At 40.5% G+C, this 25,337-nt stretch overlaps 1 protein-coding gene across 1 annotated transcript in view; it reads left to right on the top strand.

Moving 5' to 3' along the window:
* The window catches only part of LOC135463000 (inter-alpha-trypsin inhibitor heavy chain H5-like), a 76,345-nt gene extending 51,308 nt beyond the window's left edge, over nucleotides 1-25,037 (top strand). Inside the window, exons 13-19 of the mRNA XM_064740322.1 lie at nucleotides 305-593; nucleotides 1,864-2,639; nucleotides 3,517-3,607; nucleotides 13,553-13,669; nucleotides 23,571-23,705; nucleotides 24,256-24,365; nucleotides 25,005-25,037. Of these exons, the coding sequence (XP_064596392.1) occupies nucleotides 305-593; nucleotides 1,864-2,639; nucleotides 3,517-3,607; nucleotides 13,553-13,669; nucleotides 23,571-23,705; nucleotides 24,256-24,365; nucleotides 25,005-25,037 (1,551 nt within the window). The remainder of the gene's footprint in view (nucleotides 1-304; nucleotides 594-1,863; nucleotides 2,640-3,516; nucleotides 3,608-13,552; nucleotides 13,670-23,570; nucleotides 23,706-24,255; nucleotides 24,366-25,004) is intronic.
* The last annotated feature ends 300 nt before the right edge of the window (nucleotides 25,038-25,337 follow it).

The raw sequence follows: 25,337 nt of genomic DNA, 5'->3' as shown, positions 1-25,337 counted from the left end.
TGAGGTACAGGTTTGTTTTTTGTGTGAATAATTTCATTTGTCTGATTTACTGGTTTGTTTCTCATGTTATTTATTTCATTTGTCACTCAAGCAGTTACTTTTTTTGTTTCTCATGTTAATTATTTCATTTTTTGCTCAAACAGTTATTTGTTTGTTTGTCATGTTAATTATTTCATTTGTCACTCAAACAGTTACTTGTTTGTTTCCCTCGTGACTCATTCATTCATCAGTTAGTCCGTCACTGCTAGGTTTCTTACATGAATTATTTCATTTATCACATGGTCAGTTACTTTCGAATTCTCAGGTGTCTAACGGGTATTTCGTTCACTTCTTCGCCCCCGAGGATCTACCGCCAATGGGGAAGCGTATTGTTTTTGTGCTGGACACAAGTGGCTCTATGCGTGGACGGAAAAACCTTCAGCTCCGCGAAGCTCTACTCTTTATTCTCGGAGAGCTCCGGCCTGTCGACGAATTCAGCATCCTGCTCTTCAGCAGCCAAGTCCAATACTGGGGATCTGGACAGCTGATTTTAGCAACACCCGAGAACGTTGCCAAGGCCAAAGAATTTGCCAACAATATAGGAGCAAGTGGAGGTAACAACAAACACACCCATTCTCCAGTTTTTTTTCCTTTCTATTTAGAGATTTGTAACACCGGTAAACGGTGCCATTATACCGCATACAGTGATTCTTGGTTTTCATTGATCAGTAAAGAGTCAGGTGATAGTGTTTCAAAAACTTACGCGCAGCGCTATCCGGCTGACAACAAAGGAGCATCACACTCGCAAAACATATCCCACGTTTATTTTAGGCGCAAGATAGACACATAAGTGTTAGTGTAAGAGCTCTTGTATGCCTCATAACGATGTAACTCAGCTTATGATGAATTTGAAAATCTGAAAGCCGTGCAGCGAGGCCTTTGTGACCGAAGTGGTTGGCGTGCCAATAGGGCGCGATAACCTAGTAGCCTCTGACCAATGTGGTCGCTGTGAGAAGGTTTGCCTGTAGCCTGCGGATGGCCATGGGTTTCCTTGGGGGCAGTGCCCTGTTTCCTCTGGCCACTGTCCTTGAGTTCTATTCTTGAGTAAAACACCAACCAAATAAACAAACAGAATGTCGTATGGCCGTCTTTACTACCAAAGACCCTCTTTACAAGGCTGTGACGGAACTACAAATGACATTAACCATGGTTACGTATCTCTTGGCTAGGTGTTGCCATTGAAAACAGGCCAGGTACAAAACAGATTGCGACTTCTTCACAAAACAGGTCCCAGGTGGTGTTTCGCCAAGCTGCCACAAAGCTGTTCCAAGCGCGATTACCATATCAACATATGTCGATGTAATCAATGTGAGTTCAAGTCCAGCTCCTGCTGGCTTTCTCTCCAGCCGTACGTGGGAAGGTCTTGCAGCAACCTGCAAATGGTCGTGGATTTCCCCCCAGCTCTGTCCGGTTTCCTCCCACCATAATGCTGTCCGCCGCCGTATAAGTGAAATATTCTTGAATAGGGCGTAAAACACCAATTAACACTCTTCACTATGTGCTACCATGGGATTTAGGCTAGGGGAAATTGTAACTACATAGTAATACACACCCCTAGTGAGTCGCATCTGAAATGCTCGTGTATGTCAAACTTTAAAGATCTTTTGTGGGCTTTGTTGTTTTAAAGCTAGGTAATTTATAGAGATGTCCCAAACAAGTTAGTTATCGTTCTGTTGTAAAACAGAACGTCAGTGTCAGCCTGGAAATTGACACACACCATTGCTTATATAACAGCCACTGGCCTCATTTAATGCAACGGTGTGTATCTTGGGAGATAGATATTTATCAGAGTTTAATCATTACATCACTTGATTTATGTGACAGGGACAAACATCAACGCTGCCCTCCTGTCGGGGATGCGCAAGCTCTCTAGTCACCCAACAAAACCTTCCATGCTGCTGTTCCTGACTGACGGTCAAGCCACTGTTGGAGAGACGAAGTCAGAAAACATTCTAGAGAACGTAAGTGGGGCTCGTCAAGACAGGCAATCAATTTACTCCTTGGCCTTCGGGAATGCAGCGGATTTTGGACTCCTACGAAAACTCTCCGCCCAAAACCAAGGTTTCGCTAGGAAGATCTTTGAGGATGCCGACGCAGCTCTACAACTGGCAGGTTTCTACAACGAGATATCCAGTCCATTGTTGTCGGAGGTTGCCATCAACTACATCAGCGGTTTTGTGAACGACACTAGCTTGACGCGGACGTCGTTCAACACCTACTTCAGGGGCTCCGAGATCGTCGTAGCGGGAAGGTACAATGCCAAGGGAAAGGCACCTGGAGAGCTTAGCGTCTTTGTGGAAGGCAGCAAGGCGTCCAGTTATTTGTTTAGTAGACGTCGGTATTGCTTTGACCCCTGGTATTGCCACCGACACCCTCACCGTCATTACTGGTGTCGCCCACGCCCGTGGCCCTGCCCGCCGCCGCCACCCCCTCCGCCGCCGCCGCCCACTCCAGCGCCCCCACGCCCCACCGGCTTCATTGAACGCCTTTGGGTGTACCTAACGATTCGCCAGCTTGTGGAGACTGTCCTGGAGACAGATGACTCCAGTGCCCCTGCCTCTGTGAAGGCTAAATCTGAGGCGCTCAGGTTGTCCCTCAAGGTAAGTCACACTCAGGATAGCCTGTTCAACTAAATGTTTATTTTTATTTTCAAATGAACATAAAGACGCAAGAAGATGTCTATTTTTTCGTCCCTGTTAATTTTGTAAAATATTCTTCGATTCACATTCAATGTTTTCTAATTTTTATTGAAAAATATGTTTAGGTTGCGATTAGCACTGGCGTCTCGTTTGCACTACTTTGACTTTAATTATGACCGATATGTTTTAGCCATTTAAAATATGAAGACATATATATATATATATATATATATATATATATATATATATATATATATATATATATATATATATATATATATATATATATATATATATATATATATATATATTGTTCATTGTTATACAGAATTCACATACAAGGTCTTCTTTTCAGCCAGTTTTACGAATGAAAGATTTTGTTTAGTGGGATTTACAGAAACATCGGTGGGATGGTCTGTCATAACTTGTCTGTTGTGGTGGGTTGTTCCCGGCTGTGAAAGGTTTCCTCCCACCATAATAGTGGCCACCGCCATATAAGTGAAGTATTCTTGATTATATACAGCCGGGAATGCAAAATAAAGTTAATGCAAACTTTTCTTTTGTATCATATCTGCTTTATTCGCAGGGATAGAAAGAAATATTTTAATTTTTCAGAATTAGACGTGCATTCAATACAGTTGAAATAGTATACAAAATTGTTCGGTTAACTCTAAGTACTACAGATGGGTAAATGTATGTATGGTGCCTTCGACATGGGCCACCAGTGAGGCAGCACCGTAGGTATGTCAACATTAGGATAGGCCTGCTACAAGGAGACATCCGTGTGTAGCCGAAGCTGTGCTAAAACAGCTTTAACCTGTAACCATAAATGTTTCAGTATCAATTCGTAACACCGTACACGTCAATGGTTGCAACCAAGCCGAAGAATACTGAAACCAGATCATCATTCGGCCCATCCAATTCTAAAGGTTAGTAATGAAAGCTAATAAATACAGACGTCTAAAAGCTCTCGGTTACTCCCGAATATAAGGCACAAATAAGGCAGTATAGACCAGGAAAAATCACTGGTATATTAGCAAGTTAGAACTCATACAATAACGTGATATTGTGTTAATGACCAAACTTGATATAGTGGACTTACCGTGTTCAAATCCCCGTACTATTGCTGGACTGCAGCTTTAAATCACGGGCTTCAATATATTCATGGAGTAGATCCGTGTCAGTGCCAGTCCCAATTCTTCCACTCACATTTATTTTTTTATTTATGTACTAGATTGGTGTTTTACGCCGTACTCAGAAATATGTAAACTTAAACGATGTCAGCCAGCATTATGGTGAGTGGAAAGCTCCTCCACTCGTAAGTACGTCGTTAAGTATTATTGTACTCTTAATATTGTGTACTCTTCACGTTGAGTACTCTTCACAATGTGTACTCTTCACGATAAGCACTCTTCATGCTGGGTACTCTTCACCATGTGTACTCTTCACCATGTGTAGTCGTCAAGTTCTGTACTTTTTACAGTGTGTATTCACCATGATGTGTACTCTTCACGCTGTGTGCTCTTCTCGTTGTCTGCTCTTCACGTTGCCTACTCTTCACGCTGTGCACTCTTCACCATACATATTCTTCACCATGTGTACACTTTACGTTGGGTTCTATTTACATTGGGCACTCTTCACGCTGTACTCTTCACTATATGTACTCTTCACGTTGGGTATTCTTTACTTTGGGTACTCTTTACGTGGTGTGGTGTTCATGTTGTGTAGTTCACGTTGTGTACTATTTACGCTTTAAACTCTTTACGTTGTGAAATGGACACCTAACTTCACAACTTCATAACTTGAAAGGTACACACCCTTCAAGTTGTGAACTCTTCACGATGTGTAGTCTTTTCGATGTCTTCTCTTGATGTAATGTAATATTCACGTTGTACTTTTCACGTTGCTTACTCTTCACGTTGTGTACTTTTTACTATGCGTACTCTTCACGTTGTGTGCTCTTGACGGTGTGTAATGTTCACGTTGTGCACTGTTCACCGTGTTTACTCTTTACGATGTGTACTCTTCACGTTGGTTAATCTTCAGGTTGGCTACTTTTGACGTTGTGTGCTGTTTACGTCCTGTACATTTAACGATGCACTCTTAGTCTTTACGTGGTAATCTCTTTACGTTGTGTAATGGTCATGTTGTGTATTTTTCACGTTGTGAACTCTTTACGATATTTACTCTTTAAGATGTGTTTTCTTCGTGTAATGTAATTTTCACGTTGTGTACTTTTTACGTTGTATACTTTTCACGTGTGTACTTTTCACGTCGTTTACTCTTCACGTTGTGTTCTTTTCCCAATGTTAACTCTTCACGTTGTTTACTCTTCACGTTGTGTGCTCATGACGTTGTTTGTTGTTCACGTTGCCTGCTCGTCACGTTGTGTACTGTTCAGTATGTGTACTCTTCACAATATGTGCTCGTCACGTTGTGTACTCCTCAAAGTGTGTAGTTTTCACCTTGTGTAGTTTTCACCTTGTGTTCTCCTCACAGTGTGTAGTTTTCACCTTGTGTACTTTTCACGATGTGTATTTAACACGTTGTGTACTTTTCACGATGTGTACCTTTTACTTTGTCAAGTTCTGTACTCTTTATGTTTCGTACTCTTCACAATGTACTCATCACATTGGGTACTTTTCACGCTATGTTCTCTTCACTATGTCTGCTCTTCACCCTGCCTTCTCTTTACGCTGTGCACTTTTCACCATGTGTACTCTTCACAATAGGTACTCGTCATGTTGGGTACTCTTCACGTTGTGTACTCTTCAAAATGTGTTCTCTTGACGTTGCTTAAGCTTCACATTGTGCACTCTTCGTGATATGTACTCGTAACATTGTGTACTCTTCACATTGGGTACTTCTTAGGTTAAACACTCTTCACGTTGGGTACTCTTCATTTGGGTACTCTTCACGTTGAGTACTCTTCACGATGTGTACTCTTCACGTTTTGAGCTTTTCACGTTGTGTACTGCTTATAATGTGTACTGCTTACAGTGTGTACTTTTTACGCTGTTTACTCTTCTTGTGGTATACTTTTCACGATTTGTACTCTTCCCGTTGTGTACTCTTCAAATTGTTTACTTTTCACCATATTAGCTCTTCACGCTGTGTACGTTTCACGATGTGTATTCTTCGCGTCATGCACTCTTCACGTTTAGTACTCTTGACGGTGTGTTCTCTTCACGTTGAGTACTCTTTATCATGTGTACGCTTCGCGTTGAATACTCTTAACGATGAGAAATCTTCACGTTGAGTATTTTTCACCAAATGTATTCTTCAGAATGTGTACTCTGCACGTTGAGGTGTCTCCACGATGTGTACTCTTCACTTTATGTACTATTCACCTTGTGTGCTCTTCCGATTTCTAATGTTCTCTGTTATCTCGCCCAATCTGGTACAGTTTGATTTTAGTGTAAATGTGTACTTTTAGGTAAATGTTTAAGAACTTAATTGTTAGCAGTAATTTGGACATCTCACAAGAGCAGAGATATATGTACGTGTTTTTTTTCCTGATCAATACTGAAATGTCTGTTTTACGTTATTTGTACAGCACCAGCCTTCAGACCATCCGCTGTGGCAAGTTCCCAAATACCAGGTAGGTTATGACAGGTCAATTGTCAATGTTCACGTGATCATACAATGCCATGTCAACATTAGTACAGAGAATCCACATTTTACTAATAGATTTGTTTCGTGTCATCTGTTTGCGTTTTAAGATTATTAAACGAATATTATTTCATTCATTTCACACCGGAGTTGCCTTGTAGCTCTGTGGCTGTATTGCTGAAATAAGGCTTTCAGTACTAGTACCTTTTCTTCCCGTCGTGTAATCTTCACGATGAGTTGTCTTCAGCCTGTGTACTCTTCATGTTGAGTACTCTTGACGATGTGTACTCTTCACTTTGAGTGCTCTTGACGATGTGTACTCTTCACTTTGAGTGCTCTTGACGATGTGTACTCTTCACGATGAGAATCTTCACGATGAGTACTCTTCACGAAGTGTACACTCCACGTTGCGTACTCCTTATGTTGCGTACTCCTCACGATGTGTACTCTGCACGTTGAGGTGTCTCCACGATGTGTACTCTTCACTTTATGTACTATTCACCTTGTGTGCTCTTCCGATTTCTAATGTTCTCTGTTATCTCGCCCAATCTGGTACAGTTTGATTTTAGTGTAAATGTGTACTTTTAGGTAAATGTTTAAGAACTTAATTGTTAGCAGTAATTTGGACATCTCACAAGAGCAGAGATATATGTACGTGTTTTTTTTTCTGATCAATACTGAAATGTCTGTTTTGCGTTATTTCTGTACAGCACCAGCCTTCAGACCTTCCGCTGGGGCAAGTTCCTCTGTACGAGGTAGGTTATGACAGGTCAATTGTCAATGTTCACGTGATCATATAATGCCATTTCAACAGTAGTATAGAGAAACCACATTTTACTAATAGATTTGTTCGTGTCATCTGTTTGCATTTTAAGGATATTAAACGAATATAATTTCATACATTTCACAAGTTGCCTTGTAGCTCTGTGGCTCTATGGCTGAAATAAAGGCTATTAGTACTACTACCTTTTAGGATCTATACAACCTATCATCTACAATCATGAGAAGACATTATTGTAACACACTCTTCGTCATAGACTTTATTGCAACGTACTCTTCGTCACAGACTTTATTGTAACGTACTCTTCGTCATAAACTTCATTGTAACGTACTCTTCATCTTAGATTTATTGTAACGTACTCTCCGTCATAGACTTTATTGTAACGTACTCTTCATCTTAGACTTTATTGTACCGTACTCTTCATCTTATGCTTTATTGTAACGTACGTCTTAGACATTTTTTCTTCAATATTTGGACAGACGTGGCCCTGAGAAGCCATACAGCCTGTATCAGGCCAAAACACCCGCCACTAAAACCACCGCTGATTATCTACACATTACTGACACTGTACTTGGTTCATTTAATTTTCATGAAGCATTTTAACATTATGAAATATGTTTAAACGAGATACTATGCATTTCTAACGCTCATCTGTGTAACCACGTCGTGTTTGATACAATCAGATAGACCTATAAGCTTGGGAGATAAGTTCTTTGAGGGCATACGCGAGTGTGTGGCTCTTCTTGTATCCTGTCAGATCATTCTTCTGCCTTTCTGCGTCGTTTGTTTTTGACACGTCTGTCACATAGTTAACGTACTCGAATGTCACTGGTCTCCACTGTTGACTGTACAGCTAGCGTACTCAAATATCACTGGTTTCCACTGCTGACTATACAGCTAGAGTGCTCAAATATCACTGGTCTCCACTGCTAACTATATAGCTAACGTGCTCAAATGTCACTGGTTTCCACTGCTGACTATATAGCTAACGTATTCGAATGTCACTGGTCTCCACTCCTGACAATATAGCTAACGTACTCGAATGTCACTGTTCTCTATTGTTGACTACAGAGCTCACGTACTTAAATATCACTGGTCTCCACTGCTGACTATTTAGCTAACGTACTCAAATGTCACTGGTCTCTATTGTTGACTATTTAGCTAACGTACTCGAATGTCACTGGTCTCCACTCCTGACGATATAGCTAACGTACTCGAATGTCACTGTTCTCTATTGTTGACTATACAGCTCAAGTACTTAAATATCACTGGTCTCCACTGATGACTATTTAGCCAACGTACTGGAATGTCACTGGTCTCCACTGCTGACTATACAGCTAACGTACTCAAATGCATGCTTGTGACGTCATAAAGACCGTATCGGAGGAAACTACCAACTGCAAACGGGTTTTGGGGGCAAAGTTGGCGAATAACGCCAAAGCAAACATTACATTTTTAAAACCTCATCTTATTAACATGTTTTAACCTGTAAAAACCTTATACAACACTTTTACCTTTTGCTGACGTAATTTCGCTGGTCTAGGACTTTAAGTAGTCAATGAAACAGCAGTCGGACGCACTGTCTCGGTGTGTCACAAGTAAACAACACTGAACTCCTTGAAAACATTTATGTTGTGTTGTAGTTTGCAATGCATGACATTATCCTTGGTGTAGATTATTCATCGTGCTAACTACACAGCATATGTGTATTTCTGGACGTCGCATACGTTGGTACTAACGCCACTGCATTGGTTTTACCTCATGCTGATTAACCCGTGGTGCTCATGGGCGTTTAGTCTGTTACTGTTTGAAATTTTATGTGAACGTTTCGAATAAAATGTGAGGTAGATAAACATCAATGCCGTATTTCTCCGGTTACGTAAGATCATCAACTATCACACTATAGTCTCTGCTCTGGTTTTACTCTCCATGTTTTAACATATCTATTGTAACGTTTTTATTCATCTTGCCCACCTGAGCACACTTTGTTTTTAGCACTTTCAGGTGAATGATCAGTAACTGAGTGGTTGACATTTTATTTGCGGAGTGCTTTAGCAATGTCTCGATCAAAACTAAAATGTCTATTTTGTGTTGTTTTTTTTCTTTTAAAGCACCACAACTCTTTCGTAGCAGTGTAGCAGGTAGGTTTGTTTCACATGGCTATGCATGTAATGGCATCTTAACAATATTAGAAAAATACACATTATATTGTCTATTGCAAACCGACCGTTTTGCGCATGTCCTGTAGATGAATGTTTATTTCGACGCCTAGATTCTGTATACACCGATTACTATAGACATTATATGCAATAGTACATCTACTAAATTCTTTCAAGATGTGACGTTCAAGTTATCATGAATTATTCCGTAGATAGTTCTTTCCGGTTTCCTTTCACCAAAGCCGTACAATTGAAAATTTCTTCAGTACGGCAAGGAACGCTGAGCAAAAATAAATAATTAAAGTAATTAATTAATTGTTTAATTTAGCTGGGGTTCTAACCTGGCCTCGGACAGTCAATGAGTGAATTCTTTTTTTCTCTCATTTTATGATGCCTTCTTGACAAACAGCTCTCTGGGTCTCCCGTGTGACCGTTGTGCCGTCTACTGTTTGCTGATGACCATTTGTTTCCCATCAATATGGTACAATATCTGTACGTCACATGTGGAAAAGTCCGTCCGTAACTTGTCAAAGGTGGATGGTTTTCCACGGACACATCGATTTCCTCCACCTATGAAACTGACTATATTATACATACACACGCAATATCATTGAGTATGGTATTAAGATACAATCATTTAAATAGATTAATACATTTACCTGTTATTTCTGAGGGTACAGTCAAGATTTACAAAGACTTTTCTGGATCTGGGATCTATTTCAGTTCACCCAGCTTAGCTCTCAGAAATACCCACTGTACACGTCTATTCACAAACCCGGAACTCTGTCTTTCCCGAGTATCGTGCCCTGAACTTGCCAAGGTTCTGCGCTACCCAAACATGTTTCCTACAATAATTTTCTCTTCTTATTCTATAGTTATTCGTTCACAATGAGTAAGGAAATGTACTGGACACATCGTCAGCCAGTCAAAATTTTCTAACGGCGAATTTCGATTTGAATCCGCCGCACTCGGCATCACCAGGAAAAGATAACCTGGTGAGATGTCTGGATTGTACCATTGTACATCAATGGATGGAGGATTGAAAACTTGTTTGGGAGTCTTTAGTTTTCTGTTTTAATAAATGAAACGGATTTCAAAGCAGTGAAAAAGTAAGAACAGTGGAAACCATCCTTCATGTAATAACAGCGTCAGATGATTCAAAAATGGCGAATGCGAACGTTGGATGCTGTTCAACTGCATGCGTCGGACAGGCTACTATTAATAACGATGTTATGATCTTTGCTATTCGCTCATAATGAGATAATATGAATAATTCATATTATCTCATCTGAATTATTCAGATTTGCTTTAAGACCATGACCAGTTTCCGTCGCGTACAGCATGGGCACTCTGAGGAGAGTACTGACGAAAGGACCGAGTTAAGTAAATGTTACGATTTGGAGCGATTAATGAGGAAGCTAAGCGTGGAACATCGCCTGCATATCACAGAACAGTTTGTGTGAAAGCTAAGCTGGGAACATGGCCTGTCGATCTCAGAGAGGTTAGTGTAAAAGCTAAGGCTGAAACATGGCATACCCATCTCAAAGCGGTTAATGTAAAAGCTAAGTTAAGCCTGCCAATCTCAGAGCGCTAGTATAGAAGCTAAGCTGATAACATGGTCAGCTGATATTAGAAAGGTTAATATGAAAGCTAAGCTGGGAACATGGCCTGTCCTTCTCACAACGGTTGATGTGGAGGCTAAGATTGGAACTTGGTTAATCGATTTCAAAGCGAATAATGTGAAAGCTAAGCTCTGAACACGGCCTGCCGATCTCGGAGAGGCTAATGTAAAAGCTAAGCTTGCAACATGGCCGGCCGTTCTCAGACCGGTTAATGTGAAAGCTAAGACTGGGACATAGCCTGCCGATATCTTAGCGGTTCACGCGAAAGGTAAACTCGTAACATGGCCTGCCGATATCTTAGCGGTTTATATAAAAGCTAAGCTTGGAACATAGCCTGCCGATCTCAGAGCGGTTGATGTGGATGTTAAGCATGGAACATGATCTGCCGATATTAGGCCGCTTATTGTTGAAGCTAAGATTGGAACATGGCCAACCGATCGCAGAACAGTTATTAAGAAAGCCAATTTTAGAACATGGCCTGCCAATATCAGAACACTTAATGTTTAAGGCAAGATTGGAACATGACCAACCGATTTCAGAGCGCTTAAGGTAAAAGCTACGCTTGGAATATTGCCTGCCGATCTCAAGGCGGTACAGGTAAAAGCTAATCTTGGAACATGGCCTGATACATATTCTGCTTACAGAAATGAGACTTGTACTGGGTTTTACTGGCATGGTACACTATTTGCATACTGATTTCACAGATTTGACTGGCATGGTACACTATTTGCATACTGATTTCACAGATTTGACTGGCATGGTACATTATTTGCATGCTGATATCACAGATTGGACTGGCATGGCACACTATTTGCAAACTGATTTCACAGATTTGACTGGCATGGTACACTATTTGCACACTGATTTTACTGATGTGCCAAGCACATTCCTTACGTCTTTTCGCCTTCATTGAAGACTCATAGCTGCTTGTCTTCGCATAATTCCATCCTAATTTAGCGCTTAACATACCTCTTTACTTCTTCGTTTTGTAAACTGGTATTGCGATTATTGACCTGGAACGTCTAGTTTGGTTGACGGCTACTATAGGCCTACGAACGTCTGTTTCGACGAATAGATGTATCGCCATTCGCCGGACATTTGAGTCTCAATGTACCGTTCATCATGCCCCTTTACCTACATGTAGGCACAGCGACACGTTTAGAACGTTTTGAATCCACGAGTGTAAATATTCCACATACGGTTACCAAGTTTCTCAGGTGAAATATTGAGTTGCTTCAGGGCTGAAGGTCTATTATAGTAGAAAGAATGCTCTGTTAGAAGGGGAGTTCCGAGTTGGAACTCTTATATCGCTAAAGGTAAAAATAAATTAGTCCTACTGTATCTTGTGACGATGGGCCACTACTCATGGTAACATTTATTATAGCACGGCTGTCTAAAAACTTCACACAAAATGTTATTTAGAATAGACGCACAATGAAAAACAAATTGAGACGTTGAACTGAAGGGAAGAGGCGCCATTTGTGCTTACAGACGAAAACAAGATGACTGACCAGTAACTCATTGTCAACAATAGTTTCCTAACATTTTTCAAAAGTCACATGATACGGTAGGACTCTTTTTACCTTTACTGCCGAAAGAGTTCGAACTGGAAAGGCCCCTGTTGGGCAGAGGCGCATGATACAAGGGCGAGAAAACAAATAGTGACATGAAGTTTAGATGAAAGAGTTTGAAAAGTAAAAATATATTTGTAAATATTATCATAATTAAGATTAAATGCATGTCTTTGGGTGAAAACAACAAACTGAAATAAATTTATTAGACATGCGGCACATCCCTCTTTGGAACATTGTAAAACAAGGACGATATGTACCAAGGGGCCATCCTAAATACCAACCACACAATTTTTCCAAATACTTTTGTCTTCTGAAAGAATAAATCAAAAACAAATATAAACGACCATATTCACAAATAAGCTTTCACGTCCTCATATTCCCATAATTTTTATGAATTCTTTAAACCTCACTTGAGGGTGTTTAGAATTTCGATAGTTAATACGTTAACCAAAAATCCTACAGAACAAAATAATTTTAATCATGTACATAGAGCTTCAGAGTGTGACAATGAACAAGCCACTGCAGAAAAATAAAATAAAACTCTAACGTGAAGTATATGTAAGATCAACGATCATTAAATATCGTCCAAAAAGATCGATTTAATTCTTTTCGAATTTTTTTATAAACCTAGGAGTAAGCATTGAAAACTATGGCTTCCACGGTGGCCTTCTCTGAGCATATTTACACGATTGAAGTAACATCACGTTTGCTACTTATTACAGGTGTGTTGCCACTTTTCATCATTCAAAACCCATGTACATATAGACCTATAAATACAGTCATCGAATAGACCTTTCAATGAAATCATTAAAGCGAAAACATGCTATTTCAACAATAAATCGAACTATATTCCAGGACAGTGCTTTATGGTCTTTCGCGTGATATCTGCTTCATTTTATTGTTTTCCATACGTTTAAAGAAATGAAGTAGATAAAAGGTTTTCTACGCTCTTTCTGTGCCTGGATCTTAAAAGCTAAAATCAGATGGTTTTCTTTTTCTTCTTTTTTCTTTCTTTTTTTCAACAATATTGTTTTGTTGTATACGTGTTCATTCTCACACTAAACTAGGCAAAACATGACATTATAGAGTGGCTATCAGTCAGGTTCACGTCTATATTTTATTTAAGTGTTAAGCAGATCTAAACCAGCAGGACCCACAGCACAGTTCCTGCCAGATGCCAAAGTCGCCCCAGCACCGCCAGTTCCTACGAGAGAAACTCTGCCGTTCACTCAGTCCCAGCCAGGTAAGTACGTGTAGCACTAGGTGAAAATCTGAATGTCACATATAGAACAGATTCACAGTTGATTACCAAAGTATTATGGTTTACTATTAAAGGACGTTCCAGTTTCCCCCACATCTAAACCTGATCATCATCGTAACAGTGAAGTATACTTGATACAATCCTCCATATCTAAACCTGACCATCACCGTAACAGTGAAGTATACTTGATACATACCCCCACATCTAAAACAGACCATCACTGTAACAATGAAGTATACTTGATACAGTCCTCCACATCTAAACCTGACCATCACTGTAACAGTAAAGTATCTTGATACAATTCTCCACATCTAAACCTGACCATCACTATAACAGTGAAGTACACTTGATACAATCCTCCACATCTAAACCTGACCATCACCGTAACAGTGAAGCATACTTGATACATTCCCCCACATCTAAAACTGACCATCACCGTAACAGAGAAGTATACTTGATACGGTCCTCCACATCTAAACCTGACCACCACTGTAACAATGAAGTATACTTGATACAGTCCTCCACATCTAAACCTGACCATCACTGTAACAGTAAAGTATACTTGATGCAATTCTCCACATCTAAACCTGACCATCACCGCAACAGTGAAGTATACTTGATACAATCCTCCACATCTAAACCTGACCATCACTGTAACAGTGAAGTATACTTGATACAATCCTCCACATCTAAACCTGACCATCACTAAAAAAGTGAAATACACTTGATACAATCCTCCAAACCTAAACCTGACCATCACTATAAAAATTAGGTACACTTGATACAGTCCTCCACATCTAAAGCCGACCATCACCGTAACAGTGAAGTACACTGGATACAGTCCTCCACATCTAAACCTGACCATCACCGTAACAGTGAAGTGTACTTGATACAGTCCTCCACATCTAAACCTGACCATCACTGTAACAGTGAAGTATACTTGATACATTCCCCCACATCTAAAGCTGACCATCACTGTAACAGTGAAGTATACTTGATACAGTCATCCACATCTAAACCTGACCATCACCGTAACAGTGAAGTATACTTGATGCATTCCCCCACATCTAAAGCTGACCATCACTGTAACAGTGAAGTATACTGGATACATTCCCCCACATCTAAAGCTGACCATCACTGTAACAGTGAAGTATACTGGATACAGTCCTCCACATCTAAACCCGACCATCACTATAACAATGAAGTATACTTAATACAGTCCTCCACATCTAAACCTGACCATCACCGTAACAGTGAAGTGTACTTGATACAGTCCTCCACATCTAAACCTGACCATCACTGTAACAGTGAAGTATACTTGATACATTCCCCCACATCTAAAGCTGACCATCACTGTAACAGTGAAGTATACTTGATACAGTCCTCCACATCTAAACCTGACCATCACTGTAACAGTGAAGTATACTTGATACATTCCCCCACATCTAAAGCTGACCATCACTGTAACAGTGAAGTATACTGGATACAGTCCTCCACATCTAAACCTCACCATCATTATAACAGTGAAGTATACTTGATACAGTCCTCCACATCTTAACCTGACCATCACCGTAACAATAAAGTATACTTTATACAATTCTCCACATCTAAACCTGACCATCACCGTAACAGTGAAGTATACTTGATACAGTCCTCCACATCTAAACCCGACCATCAGTATAACAGTAAGGTATACTTGATACAATCCTCCACATGTTAACCTGACCATCACCGTAACAATGAAGTATAATTGATACATTCCTCCACATCTAAACCTGACCATCACTGTAACAGTGATGTACACTTGATACACTCCTCCACATCAAAAGCTGACCATCACCGTAACAGTGAAGTATACATGATACAATCCTCCACATTTAAATCTGACCATCACTATTACAGTGAAGTATACTTGATACAGTCCTCCACCTTTAATTCTGACCTTCACTATAACAGTAAAGTACACTTGATACAGTGCTCCACATCTAAAGCTGACCATCACCGTAACAGTGAAGAATACTTCATACAGTCCTCCACATCTAAACCTGACCATCACCGTAACAGTGAAGTATACTTGATACAGTCCTCCACATCTAAACCTGAACATCACCGTAACAGTGAAGTATACTTGATACAATCCTCCACATCTAAACCTGACCATCACTGTAACTGTGAAATATACTTGATACAGTCCTCCACATCTCAACCTGACCATCACTGTAACAGTGAAGTACACTTGATAAAATCCTCCACATCTAAGGTTGACCATCATCGTAACAGTGAAGTATACTTGATACAATCCTCCACATCTAAAGCTGACCATCCCTGTATCAGTAAAGTACACATGATACAGTCCTCCACATCTAAACCTGACCATCACCGTAACAGTGAAGTATACTTGATACAGTCCTCCACATCTAAACCCGACCATCACCGTAACAGTGAAGTATACTTGATACAGTCCTCCACATTTAAACCTGACCATCACCGTAACAGTGAAGTATACTTGATACAGTCCTCCACATCTAAACCCGACCATCACCGTAACAGTGAAGTATACTTGATACAGTCCTCCACATTTAAACCTGACCATCACCGTAACAGTGAAGTATACTTGATACAATCCTCCACATCTAAACCCGACCATCACTATAAAAGTGAAGTACACTTGATACAGTCCTCCACATCTAAACCTGACCATCACTATAACAATGAAGTATACTTGATACAATCCTCCACATCTAAACCTGACCATCACCGTAACAGTGAAGTATACTTGATACAGTCCTCCACATCTAAACCTGACCATCACTATAAAAGTGAAGTACACTTGATACAATCCTCCACATCTAAGCCAGACCATAACTGTATCAGTGAAGTACACTTAATACAGTGGGGGGATACAATCCTACACATCCAAATCTGACCATCACCGTAACAGTGAAGTATACTTGATACATTCCTCCACATCTAAACCTGACCATCACCGTAACAGTGAAGTATACTGGATACAGTCCTCCACATCTAAACCTAACCATCATTATAACAGTGAAGTATACTGGATACAGTCCTCCACATCTAAACCTAACCACCACTGTCACAGTAAAGAACACTTCATACAATCCTCCACATCTAAACCTGACCATCACCGTAACAGTGAAGCATACTTAATACAGTCCTCCACATCTAAACCTGACCATCACTTTAACAATGAAGTATACTGGATACAGTCCTCCACATCTAAACCTCACCATCATTATAACAGTGAAGTATACTTGATACAGTCCTCCACATCTAAACCTGACCATCACCGTAACAGTGAAGTATACTTGATACAGTCCTCCACATCTAAACCTGACCATCACCGTAACAGTGAAGTATACTTGATACAATCCTCCACATCTGAACCTGACTTATACCGTAAAAGTGAAGTGTATTTGACACAATCCTCCATATCTAAACCTGATTTATAGTGTAACAGTGAAGTGTATTTGATACAATCCTACACATCCAAATCTGATCATCACCGTAACAGTGAAGTATACTTGATACAATCCTCCACATCTAAACCTGACCATCACCGTAACAGTGAAGTACATTTAATACAGTCCTCCACATCTTAACCTGACCATCACCGAAACAGTGATCTATACTTGATACAATCCTCCACATCTAAACCTGACCATCACTATAACAGTGAAGCATATTTGATACAATCCTCCACATCTAAACCTGACTTATACCGTAACAGTGAAGTGTATTTGATACATTCCTCCATATCTAAACCTGACCATCACTGTAACAATGAAGTATACTGGATACAGTCCTCCACATCTAAACCTAACCACCACTGTCACAGTAAAGAACACTTCATACAATCCTCCACATCTAAACCTGAACATCACCGTAACAGTGAAGCATACTTAATACAGTCCTCCACATCTAAACCTGACCATCACTTTAACAATGAAGTATACTGGATACAGTCCTCCACATCTAAACCTCACCATCACTATAACAGTGAAGTATACTTGATACATTCCTCCACTTCTAAACCTGACAATCACTATAACATTGATGTATACTTGATACAATCCTCCACATCTGAACCAGATTTATACCGTAACAGTGATGTGTATTTAATACAATCCTACACATCTAAATCTGACCATCACTATAACAGTTAAGCATCCTTAATACTGTCCTCACATCTAAACCTGACCATCACTATAACAGTGAAGTATACTTGATACAGTCCTCCACATCTAAACCTGACCATTACTGTAACAGTGATGTATACTTGATACAATCCTCCACATCTAAACCTGACCATCACTATAACAGTGAAGCATACTGAATACAATCCTCCACATTTAAACCTGACCATCACTGTAAAAGTTAAGTACTCTTAGTACAGTCCTCCACATCTAAACCTGACCATCACCGTAACACTAAAGTATACCTGATACAGTCCTCCACATCTAAACCTGACCATCACCGTAACAGTGAAATATACTTGATACAATCCTCCACATCTAAACCTGACCATCACCGTAACAGTAAAGTACACTTAATACAGTCCTCCACATCTAAACCTGACCATCACTGTAACACTAAAGTATACTTAATACAGTCCTCCACATTTAACTCTGACCATCACTATAACAGTGAAGTATACTTGATACAGTCCTCCACATCTAAACCTGACCATCACTATAAAAGTGAAGTATACTTGATACAATTCTTCACATCTAAAGCTGACCATCACCGTAACAGTGAAGTATACTTGATACAGTCCTCCACATCTAAACCCGACCATCAGTGTAACAGTAAGGTATACTTGATACAATCCTCCACATGTTTACCTGACCATCACCGTAACAATGAAGTGTACTTGATACATTCCTCCACATCTAAACCTGACCATCACTGTAACAGTGATGTACACTTGATACATTCCTCCACATCAAAAGCTGACCATCACCGTAACAGTGCAGTGTACATGATACAATCCTCCACATCTAAACCTGACCATCACTGTAACTGTGAAGTATACTTTATACAGTCCTCCACATCTAAACTTGACCATCACTGTAACAGTGAAGTACACTTGATACAATCCTCCACATCTAACCCTGACCATCACCGTAACAGTGAAGTATACTTGATACAGTCCTCCACATCTAAAACTGACCATCACTGTAACAGTGAAGTACACTTGATACAATCCTCCACATCTAAACCTGACCATCACCGTAACAGAGAAGTATACTTGATACAGTCCTCCACATCTAAACCTGACCATCACAATAAAAGTGAAGTACACTTGAAACAGTCCTCCACATCTAAACCTGACCATAACTATAAAAGTGAAGTATGCTTGATACAATCCTCCACATGTTAACATGACCATCACCGTAACAATGAAGTATACTTGATACATTCCCCCACATCTAAGCCTGACCATCACTGTATCAGTGAAGTACACTTAATACGGTCCTCCACATCTAAACCTGACCATCACCTTAACAGTGATGTATACTTGATACAATCCACTACATCTAAACCTGACCAACACTATAACAGTGAAGTATACTTGATATAGTTCTCCACATCTAAACCTGACCATCACTATAACAGTGAAGTATACTTGACAAGTCCTCCACATTTAAATCTGACCATCACTATAACAGTGAACTATACTCAATACAATCCTCCACATCTAAACCTGACTATTACTACAACAGTGAAGTATACTTGATACAATCCCACATATCTATATCTGACCATCACTGTAACAGAGAACTATACTTGATACATTCCTCCACATCTAAACCTGACCATCACCGTAACAATGAAGTATTCTTAATACAGTCCTCCACAACTAAACCTGACCATCACCGTAACAATGAAGTACACTTGATACAATCCTCCACGTCTAAACCTGACCATCACCGTAACAGTGAAGTATACTTGATACAGTCCTCCACATCTAAAACTGACCATCACTATAACAGTGAAGTATACTTGATACAATCCTCCACATCTAAACCTAACCATCACTATAACAGTGAAGTACATTTGATACAATCCTCCACATCTGAACCTGACCATCACCGTAACAGTGAAGTATACTTGATACAATCCTCCAAATTTAAACCTGACCATCACCGTAACAATGATGTACACTTGATACAATCCTCAACATCTAAACCTGACCATTACTGTAACAGTGAAGTATACTTGATACAATCCTCCAAATTTAAACCTGACCATCACCGTAACAGTGAAGTATACTTTGTACAGTCCTCCACATCTAAACCTGGCCACCACTATAACAGTGAAGCATACTTGATACAATCCCCCACATCTAAACCTGACCATCTCCATAACAGTGAAGTATACTTAATACAATCCTCCACATCTAAACCTGTCCATCACCGTAACAATAAAGTATACTTGATACAATCCTCCACATCTAAACCTGACCATCACTGTAACAGTGAAGTATACTTGATACAATCCTCCACATCTAAAACTGACCATCACTATAACAGTGAAGTATACTTGATATAATCCTCTACATTTAAACCTGACCATTACTATAACAGTGAAGTATTCTTGATACAGTTCTCCACATCTAAACCTGACCATTACCGTTACAGTGAAGTATACTTGATAAAATCCCCCACATCTAAAACTGACCATCACCGTTACAGCGAAGTATACTTGATACAGTCCTCCACATCTAAACCTGACCATCACCGTAACAATAAAGTATACTTTATACAATCCTCCACATCTAAACCTGACCATCACTGCAACATTGAAGTATACTTGATACAGTCCTCCACATCTAAACCCGACCATCACCGTAACAATAAAGTATACTTTATACAATCCTCCACATCTAAACCTGACCATCACTGTAACAATGAAGTATACTTGATACAGTCCTCCACATCTAAACCTGACCATCACTATAACAGTGAAGTATTCTTGATACAGTTCTCCACATCTAAACCTGACCATTACCGTAACACTAAAGCATACTTGTTCCAGTTTCCTCCACATCTAAACCTGACCATCACTGTAACAGTGAAGTATACTTGATACAGTCCTCCACATCTAAACCTGACCATCACCGTAACAGTGAAGTATACTTGATACAGTCCTCCACATCTAAACCTGACCATCACTGTAACAGTGAAGTATACTTGATACAGTCCTCCATATCTAAATCTGACCATCACTGTAACAGTGAAGTATACTTGATACAGTTCTCCACATCTCAACCTGACCATCACTGTAACAGTGAAGTATACTTGATACAGTCCTCCACATCTAAACCTGACCATCACTATAACAGTGAAGTATACTTGATACAGTCCTCCACATCTAAACCTGACCATCACCGTAACAGTGAAGTATACTTTATACAGTCCTCCACATCTAAACCTGACCATCACTGTAACAGTGAAGTATACTTGATACAGTCCTCCACATCTAAACCTGACCATCACTATAACAGTGAAGTATACTTGATACAGCCCTCCACATCTAAACCTGACCATCACTGTAACAGTGAAGTATACTTGATACAGTCCTCCACATCTAAACCTGACCATCACTGTAACAGTGAAGTATACTTGATACAGTCCTCCACATCTAGACTTGACCATCACTGTAACAGTGAAGTATACTTGATACAGTCCTCCACATCTAAACCTGACCATAACTATAACAGTGAAGTATACTTGATGCATTCTTGTATGACAAGCAGATATACAAAAGCAACAGTTTCACGCAAATCTCCAGTGTATTATTTTCCTGCGTAAACCAGGATTCTATTGGTGGAATAAAAATCCCCGTGATCTGATCCCTTTTTATTGTATTAATGATATTCTATATTTGATTTGACGACACAGCTCAGCAATTTTGAGTAATTCCAGGCAAATAACGTTTAATAAACGACATGCACCGTCGTCGGAGCTCAGGTTTTACTCTCTATGATATACGTCTATCACACTGTCGTCGCTGCTCAGGTTTTACTCTCTATGCTTTACGTCTATCACACTGTCGTCGCTGCTCAGGTTTTACTCTCTATGCTGTACTTCTATCACACCGTCGTGGCAGTTCAGGTTTTACTCTCTATGATATACGTCTATCAGACCGTCGTCCCTGCTCTGGTCTTTATCTCTATGCTACACGTCTATTACACCGTCGTCGCTGCTCAAGCTTTACCCTCTTTGACATACGTCTATCACACTGTCGTCGCAGCTCAGGTTTTACTCTCTATGATATACGTCTATCAGACTGTCGTCGCTGCTCTGGTCTTACTCTCTATGCTGTGCATCTATTACACTGTCGTCCCTGCTCTGGTCTTAATCTCTATGATGCATGTCTATTACACCGTCGTCTGAGCTCAGGTTTTACTCTCTATGATATACGTCTATCACACTGTCGTCGCAGCTCAGGTTTTACTCTCTATGCTTCACGTCTATCACACTGTCGTCGCTGCTCAGGTTTTACTCTCTAGGATATACATCTATCAGTCTGTCGTCCCTGCTTTGGCCTTAATCTCTATGCTGCACGTCTATTACACCGTCGTCGCAGCTCAGGTTTTACTCATTATGATATACGTCTATCAGACTGTCGACGCTGATCTGGTCTTACTCTCTATGCTGTGAATCTATTACACTGCCGTCCCTGCTCTGATCTTAATCTCTATGCTGCACGGGGGCCTCCGTGGCTTAGTCGGTTAGCGCGCTAGCGCAGCGTAATGACCCAGGAACCTCTAACCAATGCGGTCCATGTGAGTTCAAGTCCAGCTCATGCTGGCTTCCTCTCCGGCCGTAAGTGGAAAGGTCTGCCCGCAACCTGCGGATTGTCGTGGGTTTCCCCCGGGCTGTGCCCGGTTTCCACCCACCATAATGCTGGCCGCCGTCGTATAAGTGAAATATTCTTGAGCACGGCGTAAAACACCAATCAAAAAAAAAACAAAAAAAATCTATGCTGCACGTCTATTACACCGTCGTTGCAGCTCAGGTTTTACTCTCTATGATATACGTCCATCACACTGTCGTCGCTGCTCAGGTTTTACTCTCTCTGATACACGTCTATCACACTGTCGTCGCTGCTCAGGTTTTGCTCTCTATGATACACGTCTATCACACTGTGGTCACTGCTCAGGTTTTACTCTCTATGATATACGTCTATCACACTGTCGACGCTGCTCAGGTTTTACTCTCTATGATACACGTCTATCACACTGTCGTCGGAGCTCAGGTTTTATTCTCTATGATACACGTCTATCACACTGTCGTCACAGCTCAGGTTTTACTCTCTATGATATACATCTATCACACTGTCGTCGCAGCTCAGGCTTTACTCTCTAGGATATACATCTATCACACTGTCGTCGCTGCTCAGGTTTTATTCTCTATGATGCACGTCTATCACACTGTCGTCGCTGCTCAGGTTTTACTCTCTCTGATACACGTCTATCACACTGTCGTCGCTGCTCAGGTTTTACTCTCTATGATATACGTCTATCACACTGTCGTCGCTGCTCAGGTTTTACTCTCTATGCTGTACGTATTTAATTATATTCATTATATACAATTTGATAACTGATTTCACTTCTTTGCCAAGAAATCTTTTTAACATCAATGGAAACTGCTGAATCGTTCTCTTCGCGTAATTCTGTCCTATTTTCGTACTTTATATACTTTCTCGGTTCTTTGGAGGTTTCTGTTATACGTCGTTTGGGGAATTGGCCTGGCGATTATTGACCTGAAATATCCCTTTTTAGTTACTGATTGGTAAACGAGTGTCTGTTTCAACGCATACATTAAATATGTGTATTGTGTTTTGCTTCCAGACATCCCGTCAGGACTTACCCTGAAAATAAACGCCTCTAGTCCAGGTGCCTCTAGGTTCAACCTGTGCTTAGACATCGTCACTGTAAACTCAACGAACCAGACCGAGCTTCTGCTTCTCAACGACACTCGGGCTGGTAAGTTTGTTTCTCTCTGTGGGCTGTCTTATAGAAAGCTCCAACCATTCAACGATACTCCCACTGGTAAGTTTGTTTCTCTCTGTCGGCGTTCTTATAGAGACCTCCTACTTTTCAACGACACTATCACTGGTAAGTTCGTTTCTCCGTCTGGGCTGTCTGATAGAGACCTCCTACTATTCAACGACACTCACACTGGTAAGTTCGTTTCTCTCTGTGGGCGGTCTTATAGAGGCCTCCCACTTTTCAACAACACTCACACTGGTAATTTCGTTGCTCCTTGTAGGCTGTCTAACAGAGATCTCCTACTATTCAACGTCACTTACATTGGTAAGTTCGTTTCTCTCTGTGGGCGGTCTTAGAGAGACCGTTTACTTTTCAACGACACTAGCACTGGTAATTTCGTTTCTTCTTGTGGGCTGTCTGATAGAGACCTCCTAAGATTCAACGTCACTCACACTGGTAATTTCGTTTCTCTCCGTGGGCAGTCTTAGAGTGACACCCTACTTTTCAACGACACTAGCACTGGTAAGTTTGTTTCTCCTTGTAGGCTATCTAACAGAGACCTCCTACTTTTCAACGTCACTCACATTGGTAATTTTGCCTCTCTCTGTGGGCGGTCTTACAGACAACTACTACTTTTCAATGACACTGGCACTGGTAAGTTCGTTTCTCCTTGTGGGCTAATCCATAGAGAGCTTTTACTTCTTAGCCACACTTCTCAGCCAAACGAAATAGTAAGTTCGTTTTCATATGTTCATGGTGTTATAGAAGGCTCCCGCTTCACAATCTACTGGTAATGCTGACTTTGTTTCTCCCTGTGAGCTGTCTCATTCAGAGCTTTTAGTTCTCTTCCTCACTGGTAATTGTATGTTCGTTTTCATATGTTAATTGTGTCAGAGAGAGCTCTCCGCTTGCCAGCCATTCTGGAAATGCTGACTTTGTTTCTTCATGTAAGCTGTCTCATTCAGAGCTTTAAGTTCTCTTCCTCACTGGTAATGGTATGTTCGTTTTCATATGTTAATTGTCTCAGAGAGAGCTCTCCGCTTGCCAGCCATTCTGGTAATGGTAGCTTTGTTTCTCCCTGTGAGCTGTCTCATTCAGAGCTTTTAGTTCTCTTCCTCACTGGTAATGGTATGTTCGTTTTCATATGTTAATTGTCTCAGAGAGAGCTCTCCGCTTGCCAGCCATTCTAGTAATGGTAACTTTGTTTCTCCCTGTGAGCTGTCTCATTCAGAGCTTTTAGTTCTCTTCCTCACTGGTAATGGTATGTTCGTTTTCATATGTTAATTGTCTCAGAGAGAGCTCTCCGCTTGCCAGCCATTCTGGTAATGGTAACTTTGTTTCTCCCTGTAAGCTGTCTTATTCAGAGCTTTTAGTTCTCTTCCTCACTGGTAATGGTATGTTCGCTTTCATATGTTAATTGTCTCTGAGAGAGCTCTCCGCTTGCCAGCCATTCTGGTAATGGTAACTTTGTTTCTCCCTGTAAGCTGTCTTTATCAGAGATTCTACTTCTCAACCACACTAGTAATGGTCAGTTTATTTTCACATGTTACACAGCCTTGTAAAGAGTTCCCAATTCTCAGCTTTCAGGGCGTCTGTTTTTAAAAAATCTCTCAATAGTAAGTTCAC

This window comes from Liolophura sinensis, chromosome 2 (assembly GCF_032854445.1).
Source record: "Liolophura sinensis isolate JHLJ2023 chromosome 2, CUHK_Ljap_v2, whole genome shotgun sequence".
Classification (NCBI taxonomy): Eukaryota; Metazoa; Mollusca; class Polyplacophora; order Chitonida; family Chitonidae; genus Liolophura; species Liolophura sinensis.
The sequence above is the reverse complement of the archived record's forward strand: the minus strand, read 5'-3'. Positions and strand labels throughout refer to the sequence as shown.